Source organism: Pongo abelii, chromosome 12 (genome assembly GCF_028885655.2).
Source record: "Pongo abelii isolate AG06213 chromosome 12, NHGRI_mPonAbe1-v2.0_pri, whole genome shotgun sequence".
Lineage (NCBI taxonomy): Eukaryota > Metazoa > Chordata > Mammalia > Primates > Hominidae > Pongo > Pongo abelii.
Window position 1 is genome coordinate 26,082,328 of NC_071997.2, and position 27,797 is coordinate 26,110,124.

At 55.8% G+C, this 27,797-nt stretch overlaps 1 protein-coding gene across 1 annotated transcript in view; it reads right to left on the reverse strand.

Moving 5' to 3' along the window:
- Positions 1–5,790: 5,790 nt before the first annotated feature.
- The window catches only part of FAM178B (family with sequence similarity 178 member B), a 106,093-nt gene continuing 84,086 nt past the window's right edge, over positions 5,791–27,797 (reverse strand). Inside the window, exons 14-17 of the mRNA XM_009235643.3 lie at positions 23,459–23,584; positions 8,285–8,362; positions 7,773–7,925; positions 5,791–6,174 (exon numbers count right to left, since the gene is read on the reverse strand). Coding sequence (XP_009233918.2) covers positions 6,142–6,174; positions 7,773–7,925; positions 8,285–8,362; positions 23,459–23,584 — 390 coding nt within the window. The 3' untranslated portion in view covers positions 5,791–6,141. The remainder of the gene's footprint in view (positions 6,175–7,772; positions 7,926–8,284; positions 8,363–23,458; positions 23,585–27,797) is intronic.

A 27,797-nucleotide genomic window follows, 5' to 3' on the forward strand; every position in this document is an offset into this window, starting at 1 on the left:
CCACCACGGCGGGCGCCGGCTCTTTCTCCAGCGCGGCCGCTGCTCTCCGCCCCCTTCCCCTTGACGTCAGCCTGGGGGGGTCGAGCGGAGGCTGGGGGCGGGCCGCGAAGGCTCGCTCAGGAGGGGGCTGCGACCCGCAGCGACCTGTGGACTCGCCCGCTCTCCGCGTGGGGGCTCGGACCTCCGCCCCTCCGGGTGCCCGGACCTCAGCCCCTCCGGGTGTCCAGCCGCCCCGGGGCTGGGAGTCGCGGGCTGCGCCACAGCGCCCGGAGGGAGGTGGGGCGGAGGAGGGACTCCGGGTATGGCCACGGGGGAATCACACTCACCCGATCTTTCTGAAGTGTCCCCCGAAGACCCCGGGCGGGCTGGGCTGGGGAGAGGGACTCCCGATGCTGCAGTTGCAGGAACGACCGCGGGCGAGCCACGTCGAGGCGAGTATCCGGGGGAGGCACGCTGGGGAAACCGAGGCGTCTTTTGGGGCGGACCAGAGGGGTCTGCCTTTTGGCCCCCAATTCTGCCTCTTTCTAGGCCCCGAGGACCACTGGTCCCTGCCCTCACGTCTGGAAAGGGCTTCACCAGCCAGGAAGACCCTTCAGTCAACAGAAAGGGCCTGCTCCTGCTTCTCACGCTTTGGGCAAAGCGCCTATCCCCAGAAAATGACTCCTGGTGCCACTGGAAGGCTGATTAACAAGTGGCATGAGCCCTACTGTTCAGATGAAAGAGGCTGGGGGGAGCCACGCTGCAGAACCACCGCCACCTTCAGAACCACCAGCCTCCGCCCACAGCCACTCCTAGAAGCAACTTGTAGCTCTGGCCTCATGGGCGGTGCAGCGTCTTTCCTGCCAGCTGGTCCTCTGAGCTGGGCAGGTGGTTAGAAGAGGTGGTCCTCATGGAGGACACCCCACGGGCACCTGGAGACAGATGCTACCTCCTGGCTAGGGGCAAAGTGCAGAGGTGAAGGGACTTGACGTCCTGAGGTTTGGAGGTAACTTTAAGCCAGGGTGCAGTCCTGGAGGGAAGGAACACTTCAGGCTGCATCAGCAGATCTGGATTATAAATCAGTCCGACAGCAGCTTTTGTTCTGGGTTAAAACTTGGCATCTGAAAAGTGGAGACCAGAAGAGTGGTGGAGATAATTGAGAAAAGCAGCCCAGTTTGGTTTCAGTAACAATCGGGTCTTTGCTGGTACACATAATGGCCCCTTCTCCCTTGCTGGCCAAAGCCACGTTTCCCAGCTCTTTTCCACTAGGAAAAAGAAAAAAAGCTGTGGCCTTGGAGATGCTGGAGATAATGACCATGGGGTGGGCAGGGAAGGCCTCCTGCTTCAGCTGACAAGGTGGAAGAAGATGTGTCACCCTCGTGTTTAGTTTATTCCCCGTATCTATTCAAGCAGGGGATAAACTGAGATGCAAGTGCCCTCACTTGTGTTCTGTGCTTTAGATTTTTGCAACTTGTCTTATTGTACATTTTCTTACTTATGACCACCCTTTAAAAAGTAAGTAATTTGGGAGGCTGAGATGGGAGGATCACTTGACCCCAGGAGTTCAAGACCAGCCAGGGCAACATACTGAGACCCTGTCTCTACAAAAGAAATTATTATTTTTTTTTGAGACAGAGTCTCACTCTGTCACCCAGGCGGGAGTGCAGCAGCGCGATCTCGGCTCACTGCAACCTCCACCTCCTGGGTTCAAGCGATTCTCCTGCCTCAGCCTCCCAAGCAGCTGGGATTACAGGTGCCTGCCACCACACCCAGCTAATTTTTGTATTTTTAGTAGAGACGGGGTTTCACCATGTTGACCAGGCATGCGCCACCATGCCCAGCTATTTTTTGTATTTTTAGTAGAGATGGGACTTCACCGTGTTGGTCAGGCTGGGCTTGAACTCCTGACCTCAGGTGGCCCACCCGCTTAGGCCTCCCAAAGTGCTGGGATTAGCCACTACGCCCAGCCCCAAATTAAAAAAAAAAAAATAGCGGGGTGTGGCCGGGAGGGGTGGCTCATGCCTGTAATCCCAGCACTTTGGGAGGCTGAGGCAGGCGGATCACAAGGTCAAGAGATCCAGACCATCCTGGCTAACATGGTGAAACCCTGTCTCTACTAAAAATACAAAAAAATTAGCCGGGCGTGGTGGCAGGCGCCTGTAATCCCAGCTACTCGGGAGGCTGAGACAGGAGAATGGCGTGAACCCAGGAGGCAGAGCTTGTAGTGAGCCAAGATCACTCCACTGCACTCCAGCCTGGGCGACAGAGCGAGACTCCTCTGTCTCAAAAACAAACAAACAAACTAGCGGAGCGTGGTGGCATGCATCTGTAAGTCCCAGCTACTCAAGAGGCTGAAGTGGGAGGGTCGCTTGAGCCCAGGAGGTTGAGGCTGCAGTGAGCCGTGATTGTGCCATTGCACTCCAGCCTGTAGAGCGAGACCCTGCCTCAACAAAATTAAAAAAATAAGTATTGTTGCTCCCCTTTTGGAGATGAGTCAACAAGATTAAACAACTAGCCTCAAGTCATGGAGATAATTAAAAAAGATTATACAACTAGCCCCAAGTCATGGAGATAAAAAGGTCAGAATTTCTTTTTTAGAAACGGGGTCTTACTCTGTTGCCCAGTCTGGAGTGCAGTGGCACAGTCATGGCTCAATGTAACCTCGGACTCCTGGGCTCAAGTGGTCCTCCCACGTCAGCCTCCCAAGACTACGGGTGCACACCATCACACACGGGACAGGGTCTCGCTATATTGCTCAGACTGGAAAGGTCAGATTTTTAAATCAGGTCTTGGGACTCCCGATTCTGTTTTTCCACAAAGTCACCATCTATCCTGACAATGCTCCATTTCATGCTGTTTTTCCTCACCTTCAACACTGCTCCCCCATCCCCCCACCTCTAGGTGTGAAGGTTACCAGGAGAGACCTGAGTTCTTTGGCTTTGACTCCAAGGTGGCCTCAGTGGAAAGTTTCAAAAGGCAACCGGTTTGGTTTCACCGGCAGGGCAGCGGCAGGGGCAGGCGTTTGGGTTCTGGAGGCCCAGGAATGTAGAGGCCTCCAGCTAACAGACTGCACGCGCCTATCCTCTCAAACGCTCTCGGAGATAAGCTCCCAGCTCCCTCCCCTTTTCCACCTTCATGCACCTCCTGCTGTGTTCTGTCCATTCCAGCACTGGCCCTTTCTGTGGGTGGGTGGGCAGAGGATACAGTTTCCTGCATGACTACTTGCTCATGATTGATACTTCTAAATGAAAGTACAACTGACAGAAAAAAAGGATTTCTGGGTCTTCAATTAACAAAAAAATTACTAATACAGGTACCAGGGGTGGGGGGAGGTGCACATACCTGGCTAGTCTCCCTAGGGCCTACCATATTCTATGGAAGGTATCCACACTTTGGGACTCAGGCCTTGACAACTGCTTGTGGTCGTGTCAAGGAAAGACACAGAAATTGTGCTAAATGACTCTCAAGGGTCTTCAAAGATCACCCAGCAGCTCAGGCCAGCCCCTGGAGATGACTTAAAGAGTCTTTCCTGAAAAGCAAGCCCCTCCCCCCGCCATCTCTTGATGTTGGTTGTGGGCCACACTGCCCTTCATTTGAGCTACTCGCCTGCCAGCTCTCCTGAGGCAGCCAGAGGGAGGCCCGGGGTGGACACTGGGTTCTCTGATGAACACTGCCTGGTGGATTTCCAAGGCAGCCAGGACTGCCGTCATCCCACAGATGGGGAAGTGAGAAAGCTTGGGTCAGCTACCCTTCAAGGGTCTTTCTGAGCGCCTGGGGACCGAGGTGACTAGGGACATAGGAAAAGGACTCTCCCTCCCTACTTCCTCCAAAGGAGAGTTATCAAAGCCGCCCACCTGGGATGTCTTTCCCTTCCCAGCCCCTCCCTGTCACCAGTACCAAAAGGAAGCAGGAAAACATCCGTCATCACAGCCCCGGATGCGGATTTTCCAGTGGCTCCTATCAAGATATCACCCAGCCTTTTTCCAAGGGCTTAGGGATCTGGAAAAGTCAAAGATCTGGAGGGCAAGTGGTCACATTGCCAGCACCACTGTGAAAATCTGGACCTTGGGGAGGCTGAGTCTCTAACCGATCCCAGACTAGTTTTAGATCTGGTCAGCTCCCAGCCAGTCCCAAAGAGGGCCCATTACACACCCCAGGGGACAGCGTACTCCCTTGGGCGACCTCACAGTGCACACCTCTGCTCGGGTTACAGCCAGGTCTCTGGAGGGACTGAGTCGTCACCGACACCTCCTCTCCCCTTGGTATCTATTTCTCTCTTGGGGATGGGTATGTTTGGGGAGCAGTAGAGGAGGGGACAGTGGACAAGAGCCAGGACTGGGGAGGAAGGCTCCAGTTATCGACGCTGATGGACAGCTCAGCTCCTTCTCAGAGCCAGGTAGGGCCACCTTCGAGAACTGGAAACTCCCCCGTTTAGCTTCTCAGGCCTCCCTACTTCCTCTTTGCCCTTGGCAGTAAGAACAAAGAAGGGAAATTTCAAAGGTGATTTCCAGGTTTCCAGAGAAAAATGAAGAGCTACAGACGAACTGTCAGTGCATGCAGTGTTGGAGCAGGGCAGCCCGAGGGCAGGTGAAGGAGGCTGGCTCACCATAGTCCCTGCTCGCTCACTGGAGAATCTGAGGTTGACCTGATGCTGCCGGGGCTTCGGGGGTGCCCAGGCCATGGGGGCATGTGACGCAGCCAGGAACAGAAACTTGAACTCTCACGGAGGTTGCCTGGCATCTAAGTCACCCTGGCCGAGGGTTTCTTCCACCTCTCATTCGGCAAAGGCTGCTACGCAGAAAGGCGTCCTGTGTGGTATCCAGCACTGTGCTGTGCGTGTGCCCGTGCCCCTGAATAATAGATGCCCCCAGCTCCTAGCATTCTGGGGACGCAGTGAGGGAGGCAGCTGTGTCTGAAACAGCCCCAGGAACTAGTGAGCTCCACTTTGAGTCTGCATGTTGAGCCACTTAGCCTGAAAGTCCTTTATTTTGGGGGAGTCTCTCTCCTAGTTAGCCCACCCACCCTATCCCTGTGCATGAAAGCCAAAGAGAGGGAGGGGTACATAAAAGCAGAAGAGCTGTACACAGCCACCATGGGAGAATTAGCAGACAGCCAGGGTTGAGTTGAGGAGTGGGCACAGTCCAGTGTGGCAGGGGCAATCCTCTGCCACTGCTTAGCTACCTCTTGTGTCACCTGCAAAACCCCATCCAAACCCAGGAAGGGTCAGGAGGGGCCAGGGACTAAACGTGGATTCCAACTAAGGTTGGAGGAATGGGCAAAGTAGATCTCCTGGAGCACAAAGGGACCACTCACTTCTCAAGGGGTTCAGCTCAAAGATACCTAGGACCCTATTAGGGATCAGGTCCCATGAACTCATCTGGGGCAAGTCAGAGGAAAACCAAAAGCAGCGTCTGGAAGTGTCTTCTGAACTGCCCCCACTCCTGAGGCTGGGGAGTTGATTTCAGAGCTCAGCACTAAATGGAATTAAGTGTAATTACAGCCCTGATCCACATCTCACTCTGTGCGTCCTCCTCAGCAGGGGCGGGGAATGGGGAGTGGTCCCAGACTGAGTCCAAACAAACGTCCCATTCCTGGGTTTCTGACAGCTCTTGGGCCACAGTGGGCTGCAGGGAGCACTGCCCCTCCCCGGGGACTTGCAGACAGCCCTCTGCTACAGGCGGGGCCTGGGCCTGGGCCCCAGTGCTGTAACTGTCCAGCTGAGAACCCAGCGAAACACAGGCAGAGGCATCAGGAGACTGGACGCTGGCATGAGCCCTCGGGACAGGGACTGAAGGAAGTGTTCTAAACCACTGATGCTGAAAGAAGACTTTAATGTGCACAAAGAAACCTCACATTAGTGACAGGGACAGAGAGGAAGGAGGGTGGGGAGGACTGAGGCCCAGGGAAATCAGAGCTATGGAGACAGAGGCCTTAGGGAAGAGGAGATGGCTGGGAGGAGGGCTGAGGGGTGGGCGAGGCAGAGAGGCCCATCCCTTGCTGAGAGGAGAGGGGATCGGGGTGGTGGCAGAGGCAGGCTCTTGCCTCATCAGGCTGGTCAGCATGTGGCCTCCTCTGGCCTTGATGCTTCGCTTCCTCCAGTTCCCTGAGCCTGTTCACTTCCTGCTGGAGCCAGGAGCCCTGGGCTGCCCTGAACCTGTTCCTTTAGATGTCTTTCCAGGGGCTGAAATACTGGGCCTGCGGAGAGGAGAAAAGCAGGCTGTGAGGGCCTGGGCCCAGGTGCTGCCCACTGCCCTGCAGCTCCCCGGGCTGGCGGTGTCCATTCAGCACCCATCGCAGGCTCATGCCAGGGGCCGAGCGAGCAGGATGCCTGGGTTCACAGTACTGGCGAGGACACAGCGGTCATCAGGCTACGTGACTGTATAAGTGGTCTGCCAGGGCCCCTCTACCAGGCCCCGAATCACTTTTCCTTCTTCTCGTGACAAGCACACTGCTCCCACCAGAGGCTGGTGAGCTCTATCTAGTTCCTTGGGGAGTGAGGGTGAGGTTTGTTCTCCAGCCTTCTCAGAGACTTGGCGAAATCTGAGACCCAAACCACAGCCTGTGGCCAGTGTGTCAGACCTAAGTCAGAGGTTATGGGGGAAGGACAAAAGAGGAGTCAAGAGGCAGGCTAGGAGAGGAGGGGCACTGGTGGTGGGGTGGGGGGTGGTCCTCACCAGGTCCTGTGCCCCTCCATAGAAGACTGGGGGCTCAGGAAGGGAGGAGACCCCGAGCCAGCCCAGCAGGGTGCTGCTTGTTGGAGAGATGGGGCCGGAAGGGAGGGCACCAGCACAGCGGCTGAAGTTGGTTAGGTCGGAGGCTTGGGAATCAGGCTGGCTCATGCCCTGATTCTGACATTCACATAAGCTGCCTGCGTGATGAGGGGCAAGCCACTGAGCCTCTCACGGCCTCTGGTTAGTCTGCTCATCTGTAAAATGGGCTCCTGACAACACCTGCCTCATGGGGGTTGTGTGGGTTCTTGAGAAACGGATCTTCATTCAAGAAACACTAGCTGTGAATATCACACCTACAGGCTCCGAGAAAACTCGGCGGGGGTAGGGGGTGTAGTGGAGAAGACCAGGGCAGCCTGGGAGCCTTCCTCCTAACACAGCAGGAGGCCAGCCTCAGGCCCACAGCACAAGTGGGCAGAAGGTGAACAGCTGGGGCCCCTTCCTGGCACTGCTCATGAGAGACTGGCACTCTGGGTCCAGACTTTTCCCTCTCCAGGGCGACTTTTCTTTGCATTTCCTGAGGACTGCGCTTCTCTGTGTCCCCTTCCCTCCGCACCCACCCTGGGCACTGGATTTTTTTTTTTTTTTTTTTTTTTTTTGAGATGGAGTCTCGCCCTGTCGCCCAGGCTGGGGTGCAATGGCACGATCTGGGCTCACTGCAACCTCCGCCTCCTGGGTTCAAGCGATTCTCCTGCCTCAGCCTCCAGAGTAGCTGGGATTACAGGCGCACGCCACCGCGCCTGGCTAATCTTTTTTATCTTTGGTAGAGACGGGTTTCACCATGTTGGCCAGGCTGGTCTGACCTTGTGATCCGCCCGCCTCGGTCTCCCAAAGTGCTGGGGTTACAGGCATGAGCTACCACGCCCAGCCTTTGGCACTGGATTCTTGATAAGAATGATGAAGGCCCCTCAAGGCGTCCCCACCCTTCCCCCACATGCCCACTCCACCCATGTCCCTGCCAGGAGCTCAGCAGCTGTAGCGGGGGTGGATGTGCTGGTGGCTCTGGCCAGCCCTGCCTGACCACTTCCCGCCCCTCCCAGGTCTGGGGGCTGGAGGGGGCACCACCTGGGGCTGGCAGTGGGTCAGCAGCTCCTGCCAACGGATGTAGGTCTGGGTAGCCAGGTCCTTGAGCATGGTGTGGTGCATGGCCTGGGGGCTCTCCCGGATCTGCGTGTTGATGTGGCGGTCCAACTGCATGCACAGCAGCTGCAGCTCGCCCTGTGGAGGCGGAGGGAGGCCAAGAAGTGGGTGTAGCACGAGCCAGGCACATCCAAAGCCGGGCAGGAGCAGAACAAATTCAGAGATAGCAAGGGGCACATTTGAGTGACTGTTCAGAAGTTGAGCAGGAAAAGGAGGACGGTGCCAGCACAACTGCTGGGGCTCGGGTCAGTGTCCCTTGGGAATGGCTCAGCTGGTGGGACACTGGGGAGGAAGAGGCCCTGGCTCTCCCAGGCTGGCTTCCCTCTCAGCCTCCCACTCTCTGCAGTTCCTAACAGTGGGCTGGGCGCCATCCCAGCCAACCCCATGCTGCTTGGGGTGGGCACCCCCACCCCAGCCCTGCCCCTTGGGAGACTCACCCACTGGTCTGGAGTGATGTCCTGGCAGCTGACAACCACCCCAGCCAGCATCAGCAGGCTGTGGCACAGGTAGCAGGCCTGGAGGGAGAGCACAGGGAGAGCTGCTTCTTTAACTCCACCCAGGGTAGCATGGTGTGCTCTCCACCTGCACACTCCCCACTCTCAGGCTTGGCAGGCCAGGGCAGGGGCTCAGTCACCCCTAGGATTTCAGCAACAGTTTCCAGAGAAGCATCTTCAAGGGGACCTGGGTGAGCGAGGCTCTGGGCCGGCACTCACTTGGAGCTGTGACTCCCTAGCAGGCACTCCCAGCCTGCCCTCTGATGAAGGGCCAACCTCCCTTCCTCTAGAAAAAGGAGTCAGCCATCCAGAAACACACACTGTCCCCCCAGCCTTGTGCTGGAGCAGCAGAACACACCTTCTGGGGAGAGGGGCCTATCTACTCTGATCTCTGCAGTCTCTGTTCCCTGGGATACCGACACGGGTGCGGCCTGCCTGGACAGTCGCCTTGCTGACCCGAGGAGGCAGATGGAGAGATGGGAGCCGATGGTTTTGGCTGAGCGTCTGCACACCTCACCTCCATCCTCATTCCTGCCAACTGCACACTCTCAGCAGTGAAAACAGGACGCAGGCCTGCTCCATCTGGCCCGAGAACAATTTGATCTTGAGGCACCCCTGGACTTTTGGTACTCATTCACTTATGGGATACGTGCTTGCTGTTTAGAGAAACCGAGCCATGGGGAGCATCCCAGGGTGTGAGGCTCCAGAAGAGATGCAGCCTGCCCTGGATTCCCAACTGCTGCCCGCAGGTGCGCCCCTCCACTCAGAGGCCCCTGCTGCCTTGTCCTCTAGGCTCTCTCTTAATGTCTAGGATCAGGAGGTGGCAGATGACCAGCCCTGAGGACGAGCAGGGGTGGGAGAGGCGGGCTCTAGAAATGCCGGCAGGTGACAATGGGCTGGAGCTCAGAACCAGCCCACGGCCCCTGTGCCCCAGCTTCCCCTACCCTTATTACCCAGCCCTCCCAGGGCGCCAGGCAGTGCCCCAGCAATGGCTGCAGCTTCTTTGCACAGGCCCAGGAGTCTCCTCAGGACAGAAGCCAGACCACTTCTGAGGACATCAGATTTGGTACCATCAACTGACTTCTTAAACCCAAATACCACAGTGCAAAATCCTGAGGTCGAAGGCCACCTGGGGCTCCCACCAGCAGCACCCACCCTGCCTGGGACCCAGCCTGTTCTTCAACACAACGGCTAAGGCCCACGGGTGGTCTGACTCCACAGGCTGACCAGGTGGCCTTGCACACGGCAGGCAGAGAAGACACAGTGGGGGAAACCGAGGCGTGCCTCCAGAAGAGCTGCCCTGGGGTGGGGAAGACCCAACCTCTCTGAAGCCCAGCTCCCTCTGCCTGCTGGGTCCCTGCAGCGGCCTGTGGACGCCTGAGTTGCCCGGCCCAGCTGGCCTGTTGGCGATGCACTGCTGGCTCCCTGAGCTCCTCTTCCCTTCAACCTGGCCTTGCCTTTGCGACCCTGTCCAGCCTTTGCAGTCTTACAACAGCTCACTGCCCCCTTGTCATAAAGCAAGTTTGGGCCTGCGTGCCAGACACTATACCTTGACTGAGACACGGCGACATGAGACAAACTCAGACATTAGAGGGAGAAAGACACTTCAGGAGGGCAACCATTTGGTCAGGAAATAACATACCTCTGCTTCTGCACAGACCAAAAGGAGAAAGGGCCCTTCCAGGGTTTTTTGGGAGATGGGGGAGTAAAACTTAGAGGCTTCAGGAAGTGACTAAGCTAAAGTGGGCCTCAAAGGAACAGTAGGATTTGAGGCAAAGATGGCCCTGTGCAGGCAGAGGAGGGCTGATGACAGACCCTGAGGGCGGTTCCAGAAACAGAAGCCACAGACCCTGAGGGCGGTTCCGGAAACAGAGGCCAGTACAGGTGCAAGGGAGTGGGGACAACCTGGGGGGCAGAGTTGTGGGAACAGGCTGGGGGTGCCTGGGGGAGGCAGGTGATAGAATGTGGCCACACTGGTGTGCTGGAATGTACTAGGTAGCAGGAAAATGAGCTCTCTCTGGGAGAAAGGATTACAGGGTATCCTTACCTTTCCTTTTTCTTTTTTTAAGATTATTTCTCTACAATGCGTGTACTCATACAAGGAGAATACAATGAGAGTTGGTTTAAAACATTTTTTTAACAAGATACTGCCAACGGTAATTGGCTGAACCTAACTGGATTTGGGGTGGGTGTGAGGCATGGGAGCGGGACTTGGCCGTGAAAAGCAGCCAAGACCCAGGCTGGGCGAGGTGGTTCACGCCTGTAATCCTAGCATTCTGGGAGGCTGTGGCTCAGGAGTTTGAGACCAGCCTGGGCAACATAGTGAGACCCTGACTCTACAGAAAACAAAACCAAAAGGTTATCCAGCATGGTCACCTGGAGTCCCAGCTACTTGGGAGGCTGAGGCAGGCATATCACTTGAGCCTGGGAGGTTGAGGCTGTAGTGAGCTGTAACTGTGCCACTGCACTCCAGCCGGGGGCAACAGAGCAAGAGCTGTTCTCAAAAAAAAAAAAAAAAAAAGGAAGAAGCTGAGGCCCCTCTTTGAGAGGACAATCTAATGATGAGAGGTGGCAGGGGATGCCGAAGAAAACATCCAAGGGTTATCAGGGCCATCACTGAGGATGGCTGGGGAAGGCACCCTGGGCTTTCTGCGAGGGAGAATGTGTGGGACTGGGAGGGGTGAAAGGGGGCCTGTCCCTCTCAGACCTTTCACTCCCAGGCGCTGATGGTGCAGCTCACCGGCCCGCTCCACCCATGGGCTCTCAGGGGAGTCTCTTTGTCTGGAGGAGGCCCGGCTGCAGAACTTCCCCTCCTAGAAGGAGTCGTGGGGAGGGTCTGAGATCTGAGGAATGCCCTGGACGAATATCAGGGAGGAAAAATCTGTCAGTGGACTTACCCCAGGCAGTGGAGAGTTACTGGTTTCACAACTTGTTTCTTATGCTGATTCCCATAATTGAATCTGCAGGGGGCAGGGAGGGGGGAGGGGAATCCCAGAAAAACTATTCCGAGTGTTTGGGTGGATAGTGAGTAGGAAATGGCAGTCCTAGAGAAAAGCCCTGTTAACCAAATTTTATAAGCTGTTTTTCCCAAAGGGAAAAAACTAAACCTGCCACTGCCTGGAGGCTGGGTGGCTGGGTGCATGTCTTCCTTGCATTTGAGGTGCTTCCTACAAGGAAGATGTTGACCAAATTTAAGGAGATTGGTGGCTGTGCAGATGCCCTTGGAACATCTCCGGGGGCTTGGCTGAAGCTGGGTTCCTAGTAGGGATTTTGATAAGAAGCCTTCATTATTGTCATAGGAAACACCCACACTTCCATCTCCTGCCTGCATTTCCCCAGGACTCTTAGTCTCAGAGGTGCAAAGAGGTAAAAGAGAGTCTGATCCTGTCCAGACAACAAGCAAGGTGTCCCCACCCTCCCACCAGATCCCTCTCTCTGTGTGAAGGTCAGAGGAACAAAACCTCAGTGGAAACGGGACTCTGTAGCCAGGAGCAGGCAGACCCTGAGTCTCCCCATCTAAACTGCCAGCGGCTGTGGACACCCGAGTCGCCCAGCCCAGCTGGCTTGCTGGTGATGCACTGCTGGCTCCGAGCTCCCCTTCCCTCCAACCTGGCAGCGGCAGGCACGGGAGGGGTGCAGGGCAGGCAGGGGTGGGCCAGTGAGGGGGCCCTTCCCAGCAAGACAAAAAGGGCCAGGTGTGAGAGCTGCGCTTCCTGCTTCCTTCGCAGCGTGACCAATTCCTGAACTTAGCAAGCCTGCTCCTGTCCTGGCTGGCACTACAGAGGCACGGTTCATCTTCCCTTCCACGAGGCAGGAGAGAGAGGCTGAGCCAAGGCTGCACTCCCTGCCTTACCTGCTTCCTCTCCCTTTGGGAGCACAAGGTGGCCCTTCTATACGCCAGAGGGAGGCCCTTCCAGGTCTCTTAGAACTGCTTGGTGCGGTGGGGATGTCATTGTGGCCTCAGGGTTAGCCCTCCTTGGGTGCTGGGGGGCTACACTCGTCCAGGCCTCAGGACCTTGTCTGAAGATGGGACCCAGCTCCTGCCCCATAGCACGTTAGTCAGGCTGGGAAGCCCTAATGGGAAATGGGACCCCGGAAACCTCAGTCAACATCATGGGGAAAGGCAGAGTCTGAGGGCATGCCCGGACCCAATACTGACGAGAAAAGCCTGGCCCATCCCTGCCGCCGCTGCCAGCAAGGGCTGAGCTCCCGTTTTCTGGGTCTTTCCCCAGAGTCTGGTGGGCTGGCTCTTCTCAGAAGTTCCACGCAGGAATGCCTCACTCCTGGCTCTAGAGCCTTCAAGGGGGCCGTGCCCTCCCCCTGGGGAAGGAATGACAAGGCTGAGTGACAGCAGACAGCAGACTGGGACTGTCACCAGAGGAAGGGAGGTCAGCATCTCCATGTTCTGGTCCAGCTAGTTCTGACCCCAGGCTCCCCCAGCCAAGACTCCCAAGTCAACTAGGAGCCATTAGCAGCGCTTTTGTCATAGACAAAAGGGAAAAAGGGTGGACATTTCCCAGGAACTTCATCCTTTAGAAAATTCCCCTCTAGCCAACGCCAAGGGAGCGGGCTGTGGCCTGGGCTATTTATGCTGAAGTGGGGCAGGAAAGGAGGACGGAGAGGCTCTCCCAGGAAGCCACTCGCTCTGGCCAGAACATATAACCTTTCTCCCCCATCAGGTCATGACCAAGAATCCAGTCTTAACCCTGGGCAAGTCTTCAAATCCAGCTCTCTCCTGGAGGCTGCCAGACCAGGTGGGGAAGGCAGACCTGTTTCTGGCAGGAGGACCCTGCGGGAGCAGGTCCAGCCAGGCTCTGGGGCAGCTACTGTGTGTGTGTTGTGGGGAGAACCAAGGCTGACCCAGGAACACCTGCTGGGAAGGACAAAGATGGACCCAAAGGGCACGGCTCTCCCAGCCAGGCTGCTGGGGCCCAGGGGCTCACCCCCAGGCGTCCCTGCCTCTCACTCAGGAAGCTGGCCCTAATGTCTGCTGGCGCTGGGATTCTGGCCTGGGGTACCAGGAGCCAGGGGGATCCCCTTGCTTTCTCCTTTCCATGCTCACAGCCCTAGCCTGACTGGGCTACTCTCAGCCCAATCTCGAGAGCCTAGAGGTCCAGCCCAGCCCAGGAGAAGCATTCTGCCTTAGGTGTCATCATTGCCACACACGGGTCCTCTCAAGACTTAGGTGTAAGCACACGGACTGAAGATCGACTCTAGAGCTAACGGAGTCTGGGAAAGGCTGAAGCTGCACTGGTCTACCCTAAGACCTTTCAGACCCAAGGCTGGGGATGGGCCACAATCTTTTTTTTCCCTTTTTTGTGCAATTTAAACCTATATAGTACCACTTCACAGCATCCTGATCCAGTAGGGCACGCAGAGAGGGCCTGGGAACCCCCCTTCAGCAGACATGGAAGCTGCGGCGTGGGAGGGTCCCTGATGTGCATGACCCTGTGTCCAGGAAGGGCAGGTCTGGCCCAAGAGCAGATGTCTGGGCTCTCAGCCTTCAGCAGGACAAGCTCCCCAGGTGTGCGTGGATGGTGGTGGGGTCTCTGAAGAGGATTCACACTGTGGACATCCCCCTTGGGAAACAGCAAGGGTCCACGGGCCTCCTATTGGAAGGATAGGGCAAGGCTTAGGCTGCTCCCCCAGGGTGGAGGAGGAATGCCCTTTGCAGCCTGGGCCCCCGGGGCACGGTCTAGGTATCCACACAGGTTGGGCACAACAACGATGAATCATGAGTAATCCGAGGTAGGGCTACTCAGGCCCCAGGCTAAGAGCCTCAGTCTGGGGTGGGAGCCAGAACTTAGGTGACTGGTGTGTCCATAGGACACCAGGCGAAAGGGGATGCATTTTTCTAGGTACATGCCTTCTGAGCCCCAGCAGTGTGGCACTGGCCACCAGGACGAGGCTGCCATGTCTTCCCTGCCCCATGAGCAAACCCCACAACCTCTTCCCCTTGGCCAGGCAGCTTCTGCTCCAAGGTTGCACCCCTTGACCCTTGGCTTTGGCAGACACTAAAGAAGGAAGCAGAGGGCGGTATCGAAAGCTCTGTTCCCAAAGGCAAGCTGACTTGGGAAGTGACTCTGACCAAGACAGGTCGCCGGTCATAAGTCCTAGTGAGGAAGAAATGAAGACATATGACTGACCACTAGGAAATGAGGCGGGTGACCTAAGACCTCTTCCTAACCTAGGGTCCCAGAAGACACAGGACCAAGAGGCCAGAGAGCAGACGTCTTAGCCAGAGAGCAGACGTCACTGGTGGGGCCTGCCAGGCAAGACACCCAATTCTGTCAATGAAAGTACCTGCTAGGGCATGGGGTGGGGGGTGACCTAAACACGATCCCTCAACACAGAGCACGGATGAGGCCCATTTAGGGTTAACGGGAGACGGGCTGGCAGCAGCTGGATAGGCAGGACTTCTGGTTCTGCTGCAATGAATAGCCACTGAATGGAAGTTTGCTTTCGGGCCCTGCTGGGCAGAGAGGTGGGTGTCTCTTTCCAGGCTGCAGAGGACTTGGGGCCCAGTGCGTGCCCACACCCTCCACGCCCTCAGAACAGGAGCTCTCGCCTGCACCTCCGGCTTCCCGGAGAGTGAGTTCAGAGATCTGAGACCCTTCACAGCGGGGATCTCTTAAGTACTATCCCTAGCTGGGGCCTGGGGCCTGGGCCCTGAACAGCCCTGGCTCCTGCTCGTGGTACTGAGGACAGGGAGGGAATGTGGAGGCCATGGCGCATGGGGCTGGGGAGGGAAAGAGATGGAAGGCTGAGAGCTCCAGATTCCTGCAGACCTGCCGTGGGGAGGTTATCTCAGAGCATCTCCCCATTCCTCCATCCACCGGCTGGCGGCAGGAGCCAAGGCACCGGAGGCAACTCCTTGCTGGAGGGCGGAGGGTTCCCACCCAGTCCACCTTCCTCTCTGGCTTCCTGCTGGTTGGGGTCAGGGAGGTAACAGGCAGGGATTGGCGGGGTCTTCCTGCTCCTCCAGCTGGGACCAGAGACCTTGACACCAGGGAGATCTGGACCAGAAAACCTAGCTCTGCAGACTGCCCAGAGAGGGACAGGATTCTCGGTGCCTATGTGTAAGAGTTCACGCCGGTACACGTATACATCAGTGCATACGTGTCAGTGTGCGTGTGAGCATGTAGAGTGAAGGGGGTCACTGACACCAGCCAGGGCGTTGCATAACCACCTGACAGAGCAATGGTTTCCCCACGGCTTCCCCTTCTTGTCTTTCGCTTTTTCACTTACTGAATTGTCTCCGCGGTGGTGGCACGTCTGGCCAGAGCCTGGGACTGCCCTCCTCATCCTTCCCACCAACACCAGAGCACAAGGCCACTGCCCGTGACTGAACCACAGGGATGCTGCAAACATCCAGGGCTCCTGTCCTTTCCCTTCCTTTGTAAGAGTGCCCCAGCCTCCTGTCCCCTACACTCAGACCAAACTGTTCATGGTGGTGACTCCAGCCCTGACTCGAGGGGTGGACGTGTATCCTAGGCTGGCCATTCACTGTATGCTAGCTTGCCAATGTGTCTGGCTTAGAGATGGGCACCTGGCCCAAACCAAGCCAATGAGATGCCATTCTGGTTACGATTCAAGGGCCGAAGCTCTTTCTTGTCCAGGAAGAGTTAAAGGATGAGGAGACCCAGGTAGAGTGTTAGGTTAGAAGCTGAGTCACTTGCCTAGGGCTGCTGAAGGAAGGCCGTGGAGCCTGGAGGAGGGGAGAGCCTGCCTGAGAAGGCACCAAGGGCCAGAGCCCGGAGGAGGAGGGTGTGACACTTAGGTTTTCTGACACTGTTTAGCCCTTGGGTCCCTCTAAGTCTGATGAACTGTCCCAGGGCTTTCCAGGATTTCTGTTTGTGTTTCCATCACTAAAAAGGCCAGGCAAAGACAGGGAAGAAGGGACAGAAAAGGTGGTGCGCAGAGAGCACTTGAGAAGGCCGTGGTCGGCCTGGGAGCTGTTCCTGCAGACTGAGGATGGCGTGTAAGGGACCTTCCCCACTGTGCTTGGCCGTCTTCGGTGCACAGCTGGGAGCCTCAAACACTGCAGCCTTGAACTTCTGGGCTCAAGCCATCCTCCCGAGTAGCTAGGACCATAGGCGTGTGCCACCGTGCCCTGTTAACACCACACCTGGCTCATTTTTTAAAAAAACCTTTTGGCTGGGCGCGGTGGCTCACGCCTGTAATCCCAGCACTTTGGGAGGCTGAGGCGGGTGGATCACGAGGTCAGGAGATCGAGACCATCCTGGTTAACACGGTGAAACCCCGTCTCTACTAAAAATACAAAAAAAATTAGCCAGGCGTGGTGGTGGGCGCCTGTAGTCCCAGCTACTCGGGAGGTTGAGGCAGGAGAATGGCGTGAATCCAGGAGGCGGAGCTTGCAGTGAGCCAAGATCACGCCACTGCACTCCAGCCTGAGCAACACAGCGAGACTCCATCTCAAAAAAAAAAAAAAAAAAAAAAAAAAACCTTTTGCAGAAATAAGGTCTCGCTATGTTGTGCAGGGTGGTCTATGAACACCTAGCTTCAGATGATCCTCCTGCCTCAACCTCTGAAAGTGCTGAAATTACAGGCTTGAGCCACTGTACCTGGACAGGGTGAGGCATTTCACGGGAAGCCATGGGGGTTGTGGCTGAGGTAAGACTCTGGATTGACCCTAAAAGGTAGCTGTTCAAGTATGTGAAGCAAGATGTAAACAAGCCACGGGCTGAGCCATGCCCGCAGCAATCCAAGGACAGGAGAGACAGTCTGGGCTCCGCAGGAAAGAGGGACAGCAGGAGCAAAGACGCGGCGTTGAGAACAGAGCGTTTCTGGGAGAGCATCACTGCTTGGATTCAAATGTCACAGTGTGATGTGCAGCAGTGAAGCCATGCATCGGGCCAGTTGGCGGAGGCTCTGGATTGCAGTTTCATACGATGTGACAGGCACTAGAGTCTATTTTCCTAAATCAGAATGAGAAGAAGATAATCCACAGGGTTGTCCAGGAAGAGTTAAAGGATGAGGAGACCCAGGTAGAGTGTTAGGTTGGAAGCTGATGAGTCACTTGCCTAGGGAGAGAGGCCCCGAAGGGTCTCTGGGAGGACTGGGCCTGGGTGGGGTGGGGCAGGGAGCAGGCCTGGGTGCTGCCAAGGCCCTGAGCAAAAGCTGGCTGAAGAATGCAAGCCTGCCTCCACAGCTTAACTCTCTCACTTCAAGCCTGCTCGTACACTTGCAAAGAAACCAGAATTTCTGGGACCCAAACAAAGCTGGCCTGAGCCTGGGCCCTGCCTGGCTTTGGGATGCCCAGAAGTACTGGCCTGTCCCCAGATCTGTAGAGGTCCCCCTCTCCTGGAGGTTCAGCTTCCCAGAGGCCATTTCTTTGAGGTTTATTTTTAAAGATGTCTGATGTTCTGTACTTTGGAGGAAGTAAGACAGAACCAACCACAGATTAGACAGGAGAGGAACTCACAAGTTCTGAATATCCATTTTCTGTTCCTCAAAACCAGTCGGTTTCCTCCCAGCCCTCCTGACCTTGGCCTGACCAAGGTCCCCAGCCCAGTGGGGCAGTAAGGAAGAGACAGACACTTCCAGGTGGGAAGGCAGAGAGCATGAGAAGAATGGGGAAAGAGGCTCCACCTGCCTTGCAGGGGGACAGAGGGTAAGTGGCCTGTGCCCAGGGGAACACATGTCCCATTGCTGGAGTTGAGCATGCCAGCAAGAGAGGGCTGAGGCAAGCACACAGCTGCCAGAGGGCAGTGGCCCCCTCCCTGCCCAGCCCTGCAGTGAGAGCCAGGCCTTTCTCCACAACTTCCCATTAAGGTGGCTCTTGGCAGGGTCACCCAGCACAGGGACGGACAACTGCAGTTACAGCAGCGGGAGCGAAGCAGTAAAACTTGTTTGCCAACTCTATCAACACACGCGGCACACCACAAGGATATACAGGAGATGTGCACAGCACGCACTTATGCACAAACACACAGCAGAGGCCACACCCTCTGCAGAACATGAGCAGAGCTACTCAGAATGAGCATGAGCCAGTGAAGTTGGCACAGCTGGGCTGAGTTTATCCCAGAGCATCACCCAATCCCTGCAGCACACCCCCCCTCCCCGCCAACAACTCCATTCTGTACAAATGCACTTCTCCAATAAACAAGCCACACATCCCCAGGCCTCAGGAGCATGAGCTGGGGACCTTAAGTGGTGTGCACCTCAAGGAAGCTGACGAGAGCCACTTGCGCTCAGTCGGGGGCCTTGGTCTGGGTGGTGCCCCCGCAGGGACCATCACAGGTGCAGAACCCACAGACTGCCCCTTAGCTGTTATCCACTGGGGACATCCTCTGGCTGGGAGGAGGACACGCCCAGGGGGCAGCTGGGGAGATGGGGACCAGGCTTCTGGTGCCCAACTCTGCCCCAGCTCTGGGACCTTCCCCCTTGTGGTCCTTAGTTTCTTTCCATACAATGGGAAATACTTAACAACTTCACAGTCCCCAAATTTAACCAACCGGGAGAAAAACTTCCATCCCACCATAAAGATCCTGGTACTATATGCCTCCCAAATCCCTAAGGGGAAAAACAGAATTAAAAAACCTCATCAATAGAACATCAGTAGGCCTGGTGCGGTGGTTCATACCTGTAATCCCAGCACTGTGGGAGGCCGAGGCAGGTGGATCACCTGAGGTCAGGAGTTTGAGACCAGCCCGGCCAACATGGTGAAACCCCATCTCTACAAAAATACAAAAATTAGCCGGGCATAATGGTGGGCACCTGTAATCTCAGCTACTTGGAAGGCTGAGGCGGGAGAATCGCTTGAACCTGGGAGGCAGAGGTTGCAGTGAACCAAGATCGCACCATTGCACTCCAGCCTGAGTGACAGAGCAAGACTCTGTCTCAAACAAATAAATAAATAAATACAAAAAAAAAAATAGAGCATCAGTAGAGCAAAAAAGAAGAGCAAGAAACGATAAGGAAGTGTGGTAACGAGGAGTATAATATACAATAGCAGGTTTTGACACAGCCAAAATATCAATAATCTCGATGGAAGTGAATTGGGGCCCGTTGAGATGGCTCATGCCTGTCATCCCAGCACTTTGGGAGGCTGAAGTGGGAGGATTGCTTGAGCTCAGGAGTTTGAGACCAGCCTGGGCAACGTGGCAAAACCCCATCTTTATTAAAAAAAAAAAATTGGCCGGGCATGGTGGCTCACACCTGTAATCCTAGCACTTTGGGAGGCTGAGGTGGGCAGATCACCTGAGGTCAGGAGTTTGAGACCAGTCTGGCCAACATGGCAAAACCCGTCTCTACTAAAAATACAAAAATCAGCCAGGCATGGTGGCACGCACCTGTAATCCCAGCTACTTGGGAGTCTCAGGCAGGAGAATCGCTTGAACCTGGGAGGTGGAGGTTGCAGTGAGCCGAGATCCGGTCACTGCACTCCAGCCTAGGCAACAGAGCGAGACTCCGTCTCAATCAATCAATCAAGCAAGCAATATAAATAAATAAAAAATTAGCCTGGTGTGGTAGCATGTGCCTGTCCCAGCTACTTGGGACGTTGAGTTGCGAGGATCTATTGAGCCTGAGAAGGCGAGGCTGCAGTGAGCCTTGATGGCGCCACTGCATTCCAGCCTGAGCAATAGAGTGAGACAGGCCCTGTTTCAAAAAAAAAAAAAAAAAAAAAAAAAAGAGTGAATAGGCAATGACCTTCATGACCCTGAGCCCTGCGGCTGGACAGAACACACCAGACAACATCTGGCCAGATACGGTTTATACCAGTCAGCTACAAGGAAATAAACTGCCCCAAGAAGACCCTGGTTCTGGGTTGGTGGGCTCAGGTGGTAGCTTGGAGAGACAGTGGCAAACTGAGTCGTTATGCCACGTTTTTCTGCCTGCAGCCAAAAGGACAGTCTCCCTTGATTTCCTGGGAAGGCAATCGGGGCGAATTGGTATCCATGGGCCAAAGGGAGCACTTGGAGGCCAACTCTAAGTATTAAACTCTTCTGTGTTAACTCTCCTACAGGAAAACATCCTCTGCCACCTCCATCAGCCAAATAAGCCCTCTGCCTCTCACGTGGCTGTACCAGACCCCCAAGCTTCACTCCAAACCAGATGTTTACTCTTCTCTGGGAATAAAGCCCAGCTCAAACCAGGCATGCACAGGGCCATAGATAACCAAAAGGGGCTCAGCTTTGTTTTCTTTATCCAGAAGCTCTTCAAAATGCTAAAAATGTTATCAGCTCACTAAGTGGGATAGTCCACAGAAGCTCTTATAGTCCATATAAGCTCTGCCTGCTCAGCTAGGACTCTGTGGTCAAAGCCAGGACACAAGGCCAGTGCAGGCATCTATGCTGCTCCTGATTCTCTCCAGTTCCTGACCCCCACGCACAGCTGCAGCAGGACCTCATGGCTTCCTTTGCTGAAGTACTTGGTGCTTTCCCAGGCAGGACCTCACTAGCTTATAATTACAAACGATGTGCTGGGATTGGTTCTGCCACATGCAGGTAACACTTCTTTAGTCCAGAGCCTCCTGCAGGAGAAGGCCAGGCTATAAGCTCTTGTGTCCTTAATGATACAAAGACCTTAAGAGACAAGGCGACCACGATGCAGAGGCTGGTCAGATGGTGCACAGGAGGCAGCAGGTTTCCAGAACGGAGGCAGGAGAGCGAATAGCGAATGCCAGAACAGAATGGAAGAAGGGAGTTCAGAGAAGGACAAAGGAATTAAAACTGGATTCATTCGTTCACCTAGTGCCAAGTGTGGGACGCAGTGCTGAGAGACACTGGATGTGCCCACAGTCTAGCTGGACGGGGGCAAGCAAAGGGACAACTTTACTTGCCAAGGGATCAGTGAGGAGAGAAAGTTGTGCCCTGGACACCAACAGCAGCTCTCCCAGCCTCTTACCCGAGGGAGAGGCTGGGCCAAGGCCTGAGGCAGCAAGAGGAGGTGGGGAAGGAGCTGGGCAGAAGTGTTTATTTGCAGGGCTGGAGGAGGGCTGTGACCCAGCCACACAGGGCAGGAAATCTCCCAGACAGGAGTGAGAGGGCCTGGGGGATGGGCAGGCGTCAAAAGGCAAAGGCTCAGCTCAGCAGCCCCAATGCTGGGAAAGTAGGCATTTCCTCCAGGCTGGGCCGCCTCAGGTCAACCTTACTCTGGCCTCAGTTTCCCCATGACACTGAAGGGAAACGAAAAGGCAAAGACTTTGAGCTCTGGGGATGAAAGGCTCAGCCACGGCTCAGACCACCACTCCTTATAAAACAGGGTGGATGCCGCCGCTGTTGTTTTTGGCTGGTGAGTGGCCCATCTAACCTCTTTGAAGATGAAACATGCTGAGGCCTAATGAGGAGTCAGCTGGCTGGGGTGGGAGTGGAGCCCAGTCACCTGCCCCACCTGGCCCCTCCCAGTCAAAACAGCGCCCAGCCCAGGGGACAGAACCCAGCCCAGGGGCCTGTTTCACACTTCTGTGCCCGTGCACCCTCCTCTGCCCGGGGCTCCCTCACTCAGAGGCAGAGGTGTAGGGGAGCGCAGCAGAGGTGGTCTAAGGTGGTCTCGGGCTGCAGTGAAGGTTTCTGAGAGCTGCCTGGGCCTTGCCTGCCCCTCCACTGCCCTGGACCAGTGCACCCTACCCCTTTGGGGATCTGCCGAGCTGCACAGTGCCTCCATGTTTTCAGGCCAAACAGGTTATTTCCAATATGGCAGCCAGCCAGGGAGAGGCTTTCAAACCTCCTTTAGGTGTGTGAGAATAGTCCTCCAAAGAAAAGGCATCCTCAGCCTGCTCACTGTCCCTCTTCCCCAGCTGTTGAAAGTATGTCTTCTGCCGCCTGGAGAGCCTCTGAACCACAGTGAGCCTGGCAGGAACCACCCTTCTGCTAGGTGAGGCCCAGAACTGGCCCCCAAGGTGCCTGCAGGCCACAATCTCCGCTCAGCCAGACCAGACGTGGCCCTCTTTCCTCTCTCTCGCCACTCGCCTTCTTGTTCCTTGCCCCCCTGCCCAGGCCTCCTTGAGTTCTGTTCAGACAGACTACCCCAGGGCTGACCCCCACCTCCTCTCTAGAGGCCCCATAACCAGCCCATAACCAGCTCCAGTTTCTGGGGAAATACTTGGCACAAGAGAAGGGGCATGCAGACAGCTCACACTCTCCTAGGAGGCAGCAGCCTCATAAATGCACTAATATTAGGCACAACTGAAAGACAACCTTCCCCACATGTTCCAGAAGAGGATCGTGCACCTGGGGATTAGCATATCTCTTTAATGGTTCATTTGTGTTCATTAAGTAATTAATTCATTTATCTGATTTGCAGAGTGATGCCCAAAGGTTGGACTTCTGTATCAACATCCAGCCTCCGAGTGAGTTTCTGGAATTACCATCTTCCCCAATTATGACGATCCCTATCTCCATTCTTCATCCCTGAGTCCCCAGGGGCAGCAGAGTGCATCGAGGTTTAAGCCCTGCTCCCCGGGAAGCTGGGCCCGGGATGCCCACTCTGCAGCCCTCACACCCACCACATCCCTGCTCTGACATTCACCCAGGGACTCATAGGCCTCACTGTTCCACCAAACTCCACAACCTGCAGGCCCTGGGGCACCTTGTTGCTCCTGACTCCCACCAGAGCTTGGCTTTCAGGAAAGCTGGGCAATGTCTGGAAAGTCAATTAGGAAGAACTGGGGACAGGCCAAGGACTCAGCCTCAGTGACAACCATAGTGAAAATGAACAGGGAGGCTGGGCCCAGCTCTCCCTACAGAAGGGATGCCCTGCACGTCTAGACAACCCTGCGCTTATCCTGATGTGCTCCCATCCCCTCCCTGGCATCCAGCTCCTGCATCCTCCCTAAACCATGCTGTAAGACTAACTGACAACCCCAGATCAACAAAAGGCACACAAGCAGGGACAGGCGGACATTCAGCCCCTACGCCTGCGCACAGGGTGTCCCCAGCGCCTGCGGCACGGGTAACAGCACTAATTACAGGTGAGATCCTGAGCACCTCTGCTCAACACAGGGAGGCAGCCTGTTGGTCTCTGCCCTGGCATGGCCCTGGGGTTCTGGAAGGACCCGCAGGCCATGCAATGTGGACAGCCCTGCCTTTCCCTGCTACCTGTGGTGGCGGTGGCACCGTGGTGGAGGCAGGCGGGTGCTGGGTGCTCACTTACCTTGTGGTCTAGCTCGGCACTAGCCTTTGGCTGTTGCTCCTGGCAGGGTGGCAAGGGCACAGAGCCCAGGTATTGCCTGAGAGATGATGGCCTCATGAGGCCCAGGAGCCGGCTGAGTGAGGACAGCTGGGGAGGAGAAGGGAGGCTGTCACTCAGAGGGTGGTGGCCGAGAGCTCGGGGTGCTCCGGGGAATCGGCCTGGACACCTCAGCTGGTAGCAGTGGGTTAGAGCACTGGCTTCTGAGACCCAGACCCACCTCTACCTTATGAACTGTGGCCTCTCAGATCCTGAGTGTTCTCATCTGTAAAATGGATCACACATACTTCCCAGGAGAGGAGGGGTACCCAAACATACCCAGCTCCCCCATGCCCCACCCACACACACACAGACCCACACACACTCACCCCCCACAGACCTGACACCCACCCACTCATCCTCCCCATACCCACACATACCCAGGCCTCCCACCCCCCACCCATTCACCCACGTATACACAGACCCACATCCACACCTACTCACCCCCTCCACAGACCCCACATCCACACCCACCCACTCACCCACCCATCCACATACACACAGACCCCCCCACACATATCCACTCATACCCCCAGACCCCCACACACCCCCACCCCCATCCACCTACCCACTCACCCACATACACAGACCTACATACACACCCACTCACCCCCCCACAGACCCCACACCCACACCCATCCCTACCCACAGATCCCCACCCACACCCACACACACACCCACTCATCCACATACACAGACCCCCTACACACACCCCCACCCACTCATCCCCCCACACAGACCCCCACCCACACCCACCCAGTCATCCCCCCCATAGACCCCCACCCACACTCACCCACACGCATCCCCACCCACCCTGCACTGCCGCTGTGCATCTGTGGGCCCACCCGCCCTTGCATCCCTCTCTTTTGGTTTAACTCTTCTCTGTGGAGGTTTGGAACACCATGAAGAGAGACCATGGACTAAGTCCCCAACAGTCCATCACCATGAGCAATGACCACCATCATCTTCATTCCGCCTGACCTGTGTCTTCAGCCCCTGCCTTCCACTCCGCTTCCTGCTCTTTTCCTTCCAGGGGATTTTGAAGCAAATACATTGTAATGTTTTACCCATAAAGAGCTTCTACAGAAAAGATAAGAATTTTCCCCCAATCTAATCATAATACCATTTCTTTCCTAACAGAATCACCAAGACTTCCTTATCATCATCCAACACCTGTGTTCAGTTTTCTCTGTCTCTAAAATGTCCTCCAACAGTTGGTCTGTTTGAAGGGAGATTCACCACAAGGCCCACACATTGCATTTGGTTGACTATGGCACCTAAGCTATTAGCCGCCCCAGCCCCCATTTAGTTTTTTAATAAACTGCCCAACCTCTCTGAACCCCTCTGGAGAGAACATGACCTGCGTAAGTCCAGGTGTCTACAGTTAGCTGCTCCTTCTGGCCCAGTGCATGCACTTGATTCGGGTAGCCTGGGCCCAGCCCCAGCAAGGACTGCCCAGCTGCCCTGAAGCTAACTCTTGGCCGGGGCAGAGGCAGGCAGGCTCCCAGCCCTTGGCCTCTGTGAGGCCACAGCAGCCCTGGGGGCAGGGCAGGGAGTAAGCGGGAGCAGAGCCAGGGTAGTTCACAGAAGCACCACCTCTTTAGATGGCACAGAAGCAGGGTAGCCATGGGCTAGGGGCTTGAGCCCCGCAGCCCAGCCCCCCTCTTGAGCCTAGCCTGGCTGGCACACCTGGCTTCCTCTGGTGACTCACCTACCACCTGCTCAGCACATCAGCCGGTTATGGGCTGAGACAGCCCACAAGAGCAGCTGGGCTCGGGGCTAGGAGTCAGGCCCAGGGCCTCAGCTTCTGGAAGGCAGCCAGGGCTTCTCAGCCTAGTGTCTGATCCTTTTGGGAGGGGAGAGGAAGGTTCTGGGTGAAGAGAGGCACCATCTGGGGCTTCACCCAAACCATGGCTGTGCCGCCTTGCTCAGGCTTCACAAGTCAAGATAGTTTCCAGAACAGTTCTGCCCACTCAGGGCTCACAGCTGTGCAAGCACAGGGTCAGGCTCTGCAGCCCACACCCCCAGCGTGGCCTTCGGGCAGGCCTCGCCCAGCCAGGACCCTCCCTGCTATGGGAGGCCTGGGTGGGGCTGGGCAGGGGCGCACAGGACAGCACTCTTGTGGTGCTTGCTCTTGTGTTTTTCCTCTCACTCATGAAAACAGCTTGGCTGTGCTCAGTGCAGCAAGCTGCTGCCCCTGCGATGTGCCTGTGCCGTTGTGCCTTCTGATTGTTTATTCCCTTTTGTTTCCATCTCTGGATGCTCCAGCCAGCCTCTCCCCCACACATAAACTCCTCTCCAGGATAAGGGCTTGTTTGGGCCTTGCGGGAACCAGCGGGGATGGGCCAGACCAGAACTCTCCCTACACCAACATCACTGCTGGCAGCTGGCTCTGCAAACAGCCGCTTAGGGCAGACATCTAGGGCGAGAAGCAATGATCCCTCAGGAAGACAGGCCTCCACCAGCCTTCTCAGAGGCAGGAAAGAGGTAGTGGAGGCTGATTTCCAGAGAAACAACTGGCCACACAGCATGTTGCTCCTGGGTGCAAATCCTGGCTTCCTCCTCACCTAGGACAGCAAGCCAAGATCTTAAGTGTCTGCAAAGACCCAACGACCTGCCTGCTGCTTCCTGGAGCTGGTGCCCTGCCTGGGCCTTCTGACTAGACAGCACCTGCCTCTCTCTTCCTTCCAGCCGTTGCTCCACGCCCACCTTCTCAGTGAGGCCCACCTGCCCAAGTTCCCATCTGTCTGCCTATCTATGTATCTAAACAGAGTCTTGCTCTGTCCCCCAGGCTGGAGTGCAGTGGCACAATCTCTGCTCTCTGCAACCTCCACCTCCCGGGCTCAAGCAATTCTCCTGCCTCAGTCTCCCAAGTAGCTGGGATTACAGGCGGCCACCACCACGTCCAGCTAATTTTTGTATTTTTAGTAGAGACAGGGTTTCACCATGTTGGCCAGGCTGGTCTCGAACTCCTGACCTCAAGTGATCCACCCACCTTGGCCTCCCAAAGCGCTGGGATTACAGGAGTGAGCCACAGTGCTTGGCCCCTTTGCAATTTACTTGCTTTTTATCACCTATTCCCCTCTCCCCTCCCTGGAATGTAAACTCTCTGAGGGCAGTTTTTTCACTGCAAAGTCCCCAGAACCTAGCACCGTGCCTGGCACATGGTACATGTCTAGTAAGTATCTGTCAAATGAACAAATGATTGAATGAATAAATGAACAGTCAAGACTGCAGCTAACGTTTTCTGAGTAGATGCAAACCTTTATCCCCGATTTGAGCCACTTGACGCCCACGTTTTCCAAACCCCAAACTGGAAGACACACTTTGACAAGAGGTTTACTGTGTTGCATGAAGTGCCCCAGGATAAGAAGCAAACTCCTGATTTCCTCCCCAGACCTGCTCCAGCTGCGTCTTGCCTAGGGTAGGCAAAGGGCGTCTCCATCCCGCCTGTTGCACAGACCTGGAGTCCTTGCCTCTGTTCTCTTGCATCGCACATCCCACTGTCTGTACTTGGGAAATGCACCTACAACCTGACCACTTCTCACCGCCCACACTGCTATTTTCCCAGGCCAAACCACTGCCATCTCTTGCCAGGATTACTGCAATCATCTCCTTCCTCTCCACTCCCAGTAGTCTCTTCTCAACACAGCAGCCAGAGTAATTTTTAAACATTGTATAAATCAGATTTTGTTTCTTCTCTGCCCAAATCCTTGCAGGGGCTCCCCACTTCTGCGCAGAAGTCAAAACCCTCACCATAGCCTTGACGCTCTGGCTAACTGAGCCTCCACTTGCCTGTGTGACCTCAATGCTGTAAGTCCTGTCCTTCAAGTTCAGTTCTCCAACGTGTGCTTCTGCTCCTGCTCCATGGGGCCTCTGCTGCAGCTTGCGGGAGATACAGAGCCCAGCAACTTGGCCATCAGGGACTCCTGCCCAGCAGTGCCCTGCAAATTGCTGTGACCAGATCCAGCCTCAGGTCCTCTGCTCCTACACCAGTCAATTCTCAACCCCTGTGCCCCCTTTTACAGTGAATCGATCGATAGGATTTCTCCAGCACTTGTGCACTGATGAGGGAAGGGAGGGACGGCCCTTGTCCTCCTGTCTGGGAACTGGGACTAAAGCCCAAGGACCCAGCAGGGCACTTCACCATGAAGTGGCAGGTGTGGTCCAGGATGTCCAGAGGCAAGGAGAGAACTGGACAGGCTAAGGCGGTGCCCTGCAGTTGTCAAGGGCAGGACTTTAATCCCAGCTCTAGGCGGGGTAC